This window comes from Micrasema longulum, unplaced genomic scaffold (assembly GCF_059751315.1).
Source record: "Micrasema longulum isolate JH-2025_06_02 unplaced genomic scaffold, ASM5975131v1 h1tg000682l, whole genome shotgun sequence".
Taxonomy (NCBI): domain Eukaryota; kingdom Metazoa; phylum Arthropoda; class Insecta; order Trichoptera; family Brachycentridae; genus Micrasema; species Micrasema longulum.
The window spans coordinates 527,048-540,069 of NW_028277878.1; the positions used below are offsets into that span (position 1 = coordinate 527,048).

The 13,022-nt window shown below is 32.1% G+C and overlaps 1 protein-coding gene across 1 annotated transcript in view; it reads left to right on the forward strand.

The window, feature by feature from the left end:
• LOC148279673 (uncharacterized) overlaps nucleotides 1-13,022 on the forward strand; it is a gene marked incomplete at its 5' end in the record, with an annotated part of 532,408 nt that overhangs the window by 492,052 nt on the left and 27,334 nt on the right. The window contains one exon of the mRNA XM_088229586.1: nucleotides 6,947-7,144. Coding sequence (XP_088085712.1) covers nucleotides 6,947-7,144 — 198 coding nt within the window. The remainder of the gene's footprint in view (nucleotides 1-6,946; nucleotides 7,145-13,022) is intronic.

Consider the following 13,022-nt stretch of genomic DNA (forward strand, 5'->3'; position numbering starts at 1 on the left):
ATTTTGTACATTTCGGCAGTTTAGCAGCTATCTGATTTCTGTTCATTAATTTTTCACTTATATTTACTGTCCGTATTACAAAATTGATTAAACAATCCTTTGACAAATGCAGACTACAATTTGTCAAATATATCACTATTTTTCTTTATTTTCTATTTTTATTCGATGATGGATTGTACTTTGTATTCAAAACCACTTTTTAAATTGTATTAAAGTCTTACGTGGAAAAATAAAATGAAAAATAATTATCCGCATTAAAATAATCGAACAAAGAATTACTGTCTTTTTTAATAAACACGGAAATAAAAACGTGGTTTTAAAAGATATCTGTGTATTATATTTATTTTCCTTAAGTTATTTTTTACGCAATATAAACTGGGTACTTATTATTATAAACATTACCCAAAGCATAACATATAACGCCCCTAAATGGTTCCGAAGACCCTTTTATGTACGAAATAATTTTATTTACACTGAATTTACGATACAAATAAGAAAGATTCGATAACACTTTGATAAAATATCAGTTTCCAAGTAGATAATAAGAAAAGTTTCCTTAAAAGAAAATGTAAATATTTTTTCACGATCCGGTAAACAAATTTCCCTTACTTATTTTTATTACATTGCTGAAACAGCTTTGGATCTATAAGAGGGTAGTTTTTTCCTGAATGATATTGAATCGAGATTGTGAAGTAAGGTAGTACATATTAGACCTTTAAAAGGGGATAATTTTTTTTGATATGCTCATAACATCATTACTTTTGTGTTCAATCGAACCTGCCTTTTGAAAGAGGTTATCATTATATCTGATTAAACTGAATAAAATTAAGATAAAACATGATGCGTTTATGTAATGAAGATGATCATCTAATATTTTAAGTACCAACTTTCCATGTCATTTTGTACAAAATTTCTGGAATAATAGGACCGGTAGGTTTAATTGGTATTTTAACAGAGTTTTTTTGTCGCTCTCTCACACATGTCACTTCGATACTTTCGAAAAAGACAACTGCATGTCGCCGTCGCGTCGGCCTGTTTATGCCAAGCTAAAATCGACAAAATCGACGTTTTGGTGTCCCGTTTTCCGCTCCCCAAAATTAATATATATATATATTTTTTAAGAAAAGTATTAAATCTAATTGGATTGTGGTCCTGTGGCTAGTATCTTGGACTCGCAGACCAAAGGTCCGTGGTTCAAATCCCACTCTAACCAAACTCGATTTAATTTTCTAATAGTGAGTTATTTACAACTCGTTGAAAATGGCTCTCAAAATGAAAAATGTGGGTTAATTATAAGAACGCAAATATTTCTGTTAAAAAAAAAAAAAATTTAATGCAATTTTCCATCAGAATTTTTTGCGTTTTAAAAAAAAGTTATCATATTCGTATACTTATACGTTCAAAGACAGTAGACAAAACTAGGTGTTTTTTATGGTTTTTATGGTACAATTTATTAAAAAACAAAAGTTGAAGTATATGCCAATAGTAAATAACAAAATTGTGTAAAAAATTCATGAAATCATATTTCTCTAGTGTCAAAATCCACGGAGAAAATACTGGAATACCTTTGCATGAAGAAAAGTCCTACGGCGTTTCTTCTTAATATTAAGTATTTTGCAACAAAAAATACGTTTTTTGTGGATAAATATTAATAAATTGATATTTTGAATCAAAATTGTTCGTTACATAACAAAAATAATGCAATTTTTTTAGTTATAATGTATGTATAGATATTTTGGGCCAGTGAAAGAAATTGTAAAAAAGGCAAAGTTTTTTCTGAAATATTATTTATAACTTAATTTTAAATGCTAATTGATTTTATTTTTCATCATTCTTCCTTTTTCCGCACATGTTGTTTGGCATTTATTTATTGACACTTTATATACATATACAATAAATATACATATAAGGGCGGGCATATTGCCTTAAGGCAATTTCTTCCTACCTACCCAAACCGTTCAGTTTGAGAAAATTATAAATACATGGACATATTGAATCTTACAATTTTACACAAAAATTAAAAGCAAAGATTAACAAAAATAAATATATGTATAAAAAAAAAATAACACTTTACTATGAAGAGAGGAGAGGGGATGGGAAGGAAAGAAGAAGGATAAAGGAACAATTTAAATATTTAGATAGTGACATTTCAATCTCGACTTAAATGTAAATAAAGAAGGGGCGTCTCTAACATTAGTGGGTAGATTATTCCACAATCGAGCGGCTACTACTGTGAAAGAGGAGGCAAAAAAATTAGAGCGATGACAGGGTATTAAAAGGGTTCTCTCGTTACTAGAACGAAGAGATAGTCCGTGTTGTGAAAGAGGTTGGATGAGCTCTCTCAGATAAACAGGCGAAGTGGGATTATTTAAAATATTGTGAAGAAGTGATAGAATGTGAATGTTTCTTCTATGCCTGATACTGAGCCAGTGTAGTTGCGTGCGATACTCGGTTATGTGGTCAAATTTGCGAAGATTAAAGATATAACGAATACAAATATTCTGCAATCGCTCTAACTTATCAAGCAATTCAGAGTTAGCATCTGGATAACATACATCCGCGTAGTCAAGGAGTGGAAGAAGTAAGCTCTGAACCAATGTTTGCTTAACATTAATTGGCAAGAAATTCTGTAATCTTTTAAGTAAGTGCAAACTGCTATAAAGTTTACGACTGACTTCGTTAACCTGATCGTGCCACTCTAAATGCTTATGAATGATAATACCTAAGTTTTTGACTGAAGTCATGAATGGAATTTCTGTACCATCTATTTTGAAAAGAGGAAGTGTGGAAAAATTCACCTTTGAATACATTTGTTTACTACCAACAAGTACAATTTGGGTTTTTGTTGGATTTATGAGAAGTCCATGTTTTTTTGTCCATGAAGTGATATGGTCGAGTGCAAGTGACATTACTCTATGTGTTTCAACAATGTCGACGGGCTCGAAATGAATATACAATTGCAAATCATCGGCATATAAATGGTACAAACAGGGGAGGTTTTTTGTTATTGGATTGATAAAAAGGGAAAATAAAAGTGGAGAAAGTACCCCCCCTTGTGGCACACCGGCGGTAAGATCAATCCAATCTGAAAAGACATCTGCCATTTTAACGCATTGACGACGGCCACGTAAATATGTTGAAAACCAATTTATCACGGATGAAGATAGATTTAAGGACTTAAGTCTAGCGAGAAGCAGGTCAAAATCAACAGAATTAAAAGCACTACTAAAATCAAGTAGGACCAAAAGCGTTAGACGTTTATCATTCATTGCTTGTCTAATGTCGTCAGTTATTTTAACTAAGACGGTAGTAGTGCTGTGTCCAGCCCGAAAACCAGATTGCAGAGGATCAAGTTGATTATGAAGTGTCAGATAACAGTTAATTTGTTTGTAAGCTATTCGTTCAATAACTTTGGAAAAGATAGGCAAAATGGAGATGGGTCTATAATCTTTTTTGGATGCTGGGGAGCCATTTTTAGGAAGTGGAATAACGAAAGCCGATTTCCATTGGGTTGGAAAGTAACCAGATGTGAGAGAAAAATTAATAATATGAGTAATAATAGATAAAGTAAAAGGCAAAGTCATATGAATTATCGACAAACTCAATTCATCGCTGCCGAAGGATTTAGTTTTGATAGAAAGCAGAATGCGCGATACTTCTGATTCATTGACGACGGAGAAACGAAATTGAGGGACATTAGAATTTTGTGTATTGTTCATATCATGTAACAAAGAGCGTTTTAAAGCTTCGTCAATCACCACCGGAGGGGTAGAAAAATGCATGTTTAGTTCGTTAAGGTTCAGCGAACTACCTTTATCAACAGTGGAAATAGCTTTGCCCACCCCGAGTGAATGGAGGAAGTTCCAAGAACGTGCGGAAGAAAGATTATTAAGTGAATCTTTAATATGTCTTCTTTTAGCATTCCGACATAGTTGGTTACAACGATTTCTGAGTGTTCGGAACTTTTCCCAGCCAAGGACAGAATTGATTAATTTTAGTTTTGATTTAGCTTTGTCGCGTTTTGCCATCAATTTTAAAATGTCATTGGTAAGCCAAGGAGCTGGGGGATATTTCAGTTTCACTTGTCTTAAAGGGGCGTGGGTATTAAACAAGCCAATGATAGTACTGTTTAAAGAGTTGACTTTTATATCGAGATTGTCCGTTTCGTATATCTCCTTCCAGTCTATGTTAGAGGCGTCATTCTCAAATTGTTCTTTGTTAATATTACGAACATTTCTAAGATGTAAAGTTTTTTTGTGATATCGTGGACAGTTTATTTTATAGCTTAAATAGAGGAGGTCGTGATTTGAAAATCCGGAAGCAGTCAGTTGGCCGTAATTATTGATATTATGAGGGAAGGTAGTAAAAATAAGATCAAGAAGTGTATGGGAAGATTCAGTGTGATGTGTTGGTTTAAGAGGGAGTATAGAGAGGTTAACTGATTTCGCTATTTCCTCGAGCTGTTTGCTTCTGTAGTCTCCCTTGAGAAGACAAGTGTTAAAGTCACCCATGATTATGGTATGATCGGATTGTAAGGAAAGCGATTCCAGCAGTATCTCAACCTCTGAGAAATAATTCATATTGGGGGGACAATACACTACACCGAGCAGAAGATTGTTAAACTTGAAGTTAACTTTTATAAATAAGTACTCTGGAAAACCTTGTGAAGAAGAAAGAGATTTTGTGATGATAGAATACCCAATATCAGCGCGTAAGTAAATTCCAACCCCCCCTCCGACTCTATTTATACGATCGTTACGTATAAGATGGTAACCCGGTAATGGATACAACGTGGAGAGAAGGGATGGTTTTAACCAGGATTCACTTATCAAAATGGCGTGTGTGGATAAATCAGAAAATGTTGCTAGAAGGTCAGAATAATGGGAGGGAATACTCTGTGCATTAATATGACACACGTGGAAGTTTTTAGGGAAACGTGAGAAATTGGAAGCCAAGATATCGTGAACCAACACGTCATCAGAAGAATTGTGTATGTCAGATAAATCAGAGATTTCTGAATGGTAGAAGGAAAGAGGTGAAGAAGGAATGGAATCAGGAAGAGAATGAAAGGACTCTTCAGATGAGGACATAGTAAATGTATAATTATAACTAATCACTAGGTAAAATTAAATAACAAAATAGAAAAAAGAGAAAACAGGATTTTAAACAGGAGCATTAAGTGGCACATACCACACAGTTTCAATATTGCAGCATATAAAGACTATTTCGGTTATACGGAAGGTAAGGTGATCAAACAACGAAATATTGCAGTGTAAAACCATCATTAAAACCAATATATCACGTCCCTTCTGTGCGGAATCAAACCTAGGACCTAAAGCATAAAAGGTGAATGCGCTAACCACTCCACTACGAGGTGGACTTATCGCCACTCGATTTCTTTTGTCAGGATTTTTACCTAAGAGCAACCATTAAGTCTGGTTCTAATTCAGAAAAAGAACTGAATTTTTTTCATTCACCTGGATACGGAAAAAAAATATCTTAATTATTTATTTTACTTTGTTAAAAAGGGTTTTTTTCTAAGTTTATTACGTCTCATATCAGATTGTTCGATCATAAGTAATAGTAAAACATTAAATAAAATGGTTCAAGTTTTGTAAAAGTATTCTTAAATAAAAAAACCTGTTTAAAAATTAATACTTTCACTTTCAATTGTGAACTATAACTAACGATCAAACAACCCGACCTAACAAAACAAACCTTTAACAATCTTAAAGAAATTTTCAGGTGTAATCTTTCGTTTACAAATTACTCCCTTCAGGGCAGATAATAATTACTTTAATATGTTATTTCAGCGCTACAAAGCATGTCGTCTTTGATAAGGCTTTCTTTAAAAGCTTCGCTGACAATAAATAGCCTTTAAGTAAATAACACGATCGCCTGTTTTAAATCTGAAGCCTAGCGCCAATCCCCACTTTATTTCACCCTAAATAAATTACAATAAATCATATTTTCTGACCTACGAACACGCGTTTTGCTTGTAAATTTAAAATAATTAATGAAGTTAATCACTGTTAAAACAATTCCGGTCCAACGTTGTTTGGATTTAAATCAAGTTTTTTGCTGGTCTGTTGAATTGTGATTTTATTTGGACAATTTTTAGTCGAATCAAATAGGTAATAATTTTTAATAAAACAACGAATTTTCCGCCACCCTGTGTTTTTGCTAACCATGCATAAATAAAACATCAGTCCCATTTTAACCTTATATATATTTAAGTCTCTGTCCAGGTGGATAAAGAATACCGTTCTGTTTATGAAATATAACCAACACTAGGAAATCGAGTGAAGATAAATCAGTATTTTAGTGCAGTGTTTGGTGTATTCGCTTATCATTTTTAAGGTTTGGGTTCGATTCCTGGCAGAGTGGACGCAAAATATTGATATAAAGGTTGCTTAACTGCGGGTAGTAGATTATTTCAACGTTCCGGACTGTCGCCTGAAGCGTAGAACTGATCGCTTTACTATCACATAACAAATCAATGAAAATCTATATTCCTCAAATTCTTTCATCTGTTGATGTTTGTGAAGTTAAAGAGCTGAAACCTTTATTTATGCTGGTGAGATTCATCTAATTGAATTATTTCACCTACATACTAGGCAACGCCTGATCAACGCCTCCATTACTTCACAAACATCAACAGATGAAAGAATTGGAGTAATATAGATTTTCAAATATGGGCAGAATGGTGAATGTTACACAGTGTGTAAAGTGGCCATTGAAACCAGCCAATGACAGGTCATAAGCCTTGTAGATGCCTACACTTCTATATTACCTTCTCAAAAATGTTATATCTCTGTTGTAATATGTTAATATAAACAGATCTCCAGGGAGTTAAATCCAGTCCTTGTCAACAAAAATTTGGACAAACTCAAAATATTGTTCATATTCCTTTAGTTTATTTCTATACTTTTATTTATTTTTTCAGGGTCAGCCAGGGCCGACCGGCGAGCGCGGGGCACTGGGTCCGCGTGGGGACCGGGGCGAACGGGGGGACTCGGGCCCTACGGGCGCAGAGGGCCCGAGGGGCCCCAAGGGTGAGCCGGGCCTGGACGGCAGGCCCGGACTCTTAGGCCCTCCCGGTCCTCCCGGCCCAGCTGCTCCCCACGAACACACTTCTGGAGACGTAAGTCTAAAAATTTTTCTGCATTTTGTTCAAAAACAAATGATTTTTTTGCGAAAAACTCACACACCTTTCATTTGCTGATGACGTTTATCTGGTTTATATGCTTTGTATTGTCAGTCCATCATCTTGCTTGACAGATCCTGCAGTAGTATCTGAAATGTCGGAAAGAAGGACGAACAATAAACGGCAAATAATACAAAAAAACATCATCAGTCCAATCTGAAAGTTCGTGAAAATCTTAAAACTTAATTTAGCTGTCATTTGACAATTAGTACGTGTATATAAAAGTAAAACCAACTAGGCGTGTTTTTTGTTTATTTTAGCTATTAAATTTTCTATAAAAAATGTATTTAACACACTTGGCTTGCTTTTATAGCTCTGCAATAATATATATATGATACATATTGATCAATCAATTTTATGCATAAGCCATTTTAAGTCAGATTTCAACAATAGTTTAATATCAAATCAAAATGTCAATAATTAAATTAAAACAATACAATTATTGAATTTTATAAAATTATTCATTCAAACCATAAAATTATTAATAGCATTTTTAAAACTTTTTGATTTTTTTAATATTTAAATTCACTTCTCTTTTTCATACCAGTTGATAAAATTTTATGTCTCTGTCAATACAAAATACATGAAAACTATGCACTGCTATTTATAGTGTTGTCTCTAAATCATAAAAAGTCCAATACAGCCTCGAATTTTTGGACATTATTAATATCCTAGTCATTTATTAAACTTCACGGTTTCTATCTAACTGTTTTATTAATAGTTAAATAAAAAACAAAGATAAATAACATTCAAATTGAGTGATGCCGTGTAAGACACTGGTTTATATAAAATTACCTACTCAATGTATTTGTCATAACATATCAATTATATTAAAAGATTTAAATAACTTGAGCCTTGATGGTTGATTCTTTTTTTTTATTTGAGTTATTTTGCTTTTAATGGACTATGTTTTTAATCAAAAAAATTACATTTCACCTTTGGGCAAAAATGGCTAGTCAAAAAAAAACTATGATCGCGTAACGAAATTTTCATTTTTATCACACGTCATTTTTTCCAGTGACATGCATTCTGCAGGATGAGTTTTAAACTTCAAAAAAATAGATGAAAAAGATTTTTTTAAAACGCTAAGTGAGATAATTTCGGCCAAAAAAAATAGATAACCGTACGCCTACAAAATCAGGAAGGATTAGTAGTGTTACCGTTATAATATCATCAAATTTGTTCGTGCTTAAGTCATTATGTTCATTTAACCATAGCCAGTTTTTAAGATATCTTATAAAAATTACTTTATAAATGGTAAAATAACGTTAAGAATTTCCTAACGAGAACTTGATTTTAAACTCCTGTTTATTTGTTTGTTCCTTTAAATGATTATTTTTATTTTCGGGAAGAATATTACTACTTAGATGGGTAAATAAAATTTAAAATAAAAACAAACCAAATTTTGTAATAATATGGAAAGCAAGAAAATGCGCATCAAAATCAAGTTTATTTATATTACCGGGTAAGCAAACAATATGCACAAAATAAATTGTCTTTTTTTATAATTGTGAAGGACACCCACGCACAAAAAATATTTCAACTGACGACAATAATTCAAACTATTTTTAATATAACAGATGTAGAAAATAAGGAATGAAAAAGATCTACGTGATAAAATTAATAATAAATAAATATGTGCCTCTTTTAGTTAATAAGTAAGGTTGATAGTACTTTAGAACATAATTTTTGTTTATAAACCTGGTTCTAATACAACCGTGGTAAATTTTTGCATAATGAAATTTACTAATGCCGCTGTATTGATTAATTTAAATAAGTTTTTTTTTCATTTTGGCCCAACAGTGAATGTACAAACTCATAATTCGTATTTTGTGATTTATTAAATACTTCGTTTCAGCCTTGTTAATTGTCTGGCTTTTAATTTTATGTTTCTCAGCTAAACCACAGCCAACTTATTACATTTTGCTGTTTCTCAGTAAAACCAATTTATTGTTTGAGTTAATTATTTCAGCAATCTACATACCTTCTTCAGTTCTCTCTTTCATGACTCGATTAATATATTGTCCATGATGGTCATATTTTGGTTCTCAGATTGCCCATTTATTGTAGTGGTCATCTTGTTTTGGATATATTATTAGATTGCAATCGATACAACTATGAAATGGAATTTTCAACAAAGATAATTTACTCGTATTTCAGACATATTTTACAAATGTAATGGAATTACAAATGTTTCCAATAATAATCACATTCATTTCACAGTTTTTAACTTTTATAAATAATGTACTATTTGATTCATAAAATTTGCAGACGTTTTGCTTACGAAACATGATTAGAAAATACTAAAGCGTCATATTAAAATTAATTTGGTAATTTTCATGCTGTAGTTCTTGTATTCATTTTCAAAGGCGTTTAATATAATATTTCTGTAAAATACCCAGTATAGTTAATTTATTTAAAATGAAACTTAACTTTAATTTTATATATACCCACATATTCAATTATGAATTTGACTAACATATCAAATTACTCTGACTGAAAATACTGATTTTCTAAAAATACAATATGGTAATTTCAGTCGACAGGTAAGTGCTTCCATTCTATTTATGAATGGTGAGCGAATCGAGTAATATTTCTCTGTTTACTCAGAACCGTGCCATCTTACGTTTATATTGAATTATGGATCGTTAATTATTATTTTCCATTTAGTGATTTAGCGGAGGTGCTTTTCCGTCCGAAGGCTTAGGTGGGCTTTGCAGCTCAACGTAAGCAATGACTCGGAACACAGCACTATCAATATTCATAACAAACAATGAATCATGCTCGCGTATCGCCTAAGCCAATGGGGCAATAACATTAGTCAAAACTCAAATATCTGTTTTGGAATCGGCCGTTACGAAGCGGCATTATTTGTACCGTTTTCCGAAAAACAAACCCTACAACATCCATCCATCAATCTCACGCCACCTGCATGTAATTTTTCTTGTTCCGTTAACTTTCCTGTTTCCGCTTCCGGGAGCAATGTTGATTTTTTCCTTAACAAAGTACCGCCAAACTATTCCTTGACTATTGGTTTTGGAAACATTTTTCTACCTAAGATTAAGTGATTCATTGCGATGGAAGATTTATCCGTACTTGTTAACATACTTGAATATTTCATTATTTTTTCAACAGTACCTACCTACTTGAACATTTAGTTTTTTTCCCAGCAATACCTACTTACTTGAATAGTTCACTCTTTTCTGAACAATACCTATTTTAATTAGGTATAATTAACAAACGGATTCACAAAAGTCTAAAGTTTTCCATGCTCTATGGTTTATGGTTTTATTTATTCGTAAGACTTTTTTTTAATACCTATCATTCATTTAATATTTCTTCACAAAACAGGCTCGAAAGATCGTATTATTTTAATGAACTTAATTGATCAATAAAAAAACAGTTTTTTTGTGCATTTTTAACGTATTTATCAATTAACACGGCAAAAATATTTCATGGTTAATCGAATTTGATTGTGCGACATGTTAAAAAAATTACTAAATTAACAACAAAAAATAGAACCAAATATTGTAAATGAAATGCTTTGACAGGTGCGCAATAGTCTGCGGCAATATCAACAGAAACAAAAAAAAAATCACTTAAGATCCATTCGTGCATACCAAATACTTTGTGCAAATGTGAAAATATAAAATAAGTAAGTTCAATAAAATACTTGGGGGTCATAAAAAGTTCTAAACTGAGCTGGAAAGATCAGATTATAGAAATATCCAAGCGAATACGGAAATCAGCAAACATTTATAAAAGCCTAAGAAATATCTTGAATGCTCAACTAATGAGACAAATTTACCTAGCTTTTTACCAAAGCAAACTATCATATAGCAATTTAGCTTAGGGAGGTGTCTGTCGTTCAATCCTTGAACCAGTGAAAACAGCAAAAAATGAATCATGAAGATCATTCTTAAAAAACCCTTGAGGTATTCGACGAAAGATTTATTCGCTGAGTTTAAGATAATAAATTTAAGACAATTGTTTGTGAGGTGCCTTCTGCTTAAATTTTATAATCAATTAAGTGAGGTCAAAAGAACCCAACAAAATATAAACGCTCGTGCAGCAACACAAATTAACTGTATCGTCCCACTTGTATCAACCTCCTTTGGTAAAAAGCAATATAGTGTAATTGCTCCAAAAATATTTAATGACTCAAAATGTAAAACAAAATTTTAATTAAAAATAACTGCACATATAAATAGTGTAGCGAGAGATTTTTTTGAAAAATATATGTAGATTCATAAACGTATTATTTTATATAATTGATACACATATTATTTATATTCTTATGTTTTTTTTATATACTTTACTTTATTATTTATGTTTAAGTAACACTATGTATTCTTAGCACGTTTATATGCTTTATGTATTTTTAATAACAATTACTATTTTCTTACATTTGATTAGCTAAGCATTTACAATTAAGAAGTTTTAGTTTTTTTATTTCTTGTTATATTAGTATAGAACTATTTTTAATTTAAAAGATAAAAAATCTCCGTCTTAGAACAGGCTAAGCCATTTAAGATGGAAACTATCCTAACCAGATAACGCTCTGTATTCATTTTCCATTCAGTAGTTTTATATAGATTCCCTGGTAGTAAATATTTATAATTATAGGTATATGCGATAATTTATTTTTTTTAATTTAAAAATATATACTTTTTGTTATTGGTTATACCCTGCATTGCTCTTTACTTGGTGTATAATATTCGTATATTGTATAATATCTGAGCTTCTATTGACAGCGACAACAAATTTTAGACCGATCTCCAATTTCAATCACAGGTTGTGATCTTACCCCTAGTATAAATGTTAAACTACTGCCTGTTCATTTAGATTCAGATCTTTCTCTTCATTCTCAGGTCAATAAAACGGTAAATGCTGGTTTCTTACATCTCCGACAGATCAAATCCGTGCGGAAAAATATTCCTATAGATGCAACTAAAGCTCTTGTAAATGCTTATGTCGTATCGCGTCTAGATTACTGTAATGGAATATACGCAAATCTCCCAAAATATTAAACTAATTAACTTCAATCTGTTTTCAATGCAGCAGCAAGGCTTATTACGGGAGTAAAAAATATTCTCACATCTCACAACATCTTCGAGATTAGCACTGGTTAAAAAGCCCAGAGAGAATAAAATACAAGCTTTGCTGGACAGTATTCAAATTCCTTCACGAAATGGCTCCAAAATACCTATCGGACCTTTGTATTAGGGAAAATACACGTCAAAGAAAATCTACTCTTAGGTCAGCATTTGATTCAGGAAGAGGAAAACTTGTCGAAATCCGACGCTCCCAAAACACTAGATTTGGAGATCGTGCTTTTGCCGCCGCCGGGCCCTCTGCCTGGAACCAATTGCCTACAAACTTACGAATCATCGACAGTCCCAGTCAGTTCAGATCTCAACTAAAATCCCACTTCCTTAGACTATCATACCCTCAATTTTAAATCTGGAAATATAATATATCACTTTGGTTTAGTTCGAATGTAAGTTTAGGTATACGATTGTAAAGCGCCCTTGAGGTGATTTTTTACAAAAATGGCGTTATATAAATCAGCCAAATATTATTATTATTATTATTATTAATGAATAATACTTGTTACGATCTTATAAAGTTACGATCTTAAAAAGGTGAAATGTGGACTAGATCTATAATTTGCTAAATAATTACTAGTATAAATATAATTAAAACGGTGGCTAGCCTCACCGGAACCAACAATCAGAATCAAGGAACTTTAGACTGATTGAGATTGAGATTTGTGAAGAGAAAGGCTACTGAACACTTTGCGCTCCATTTGTGA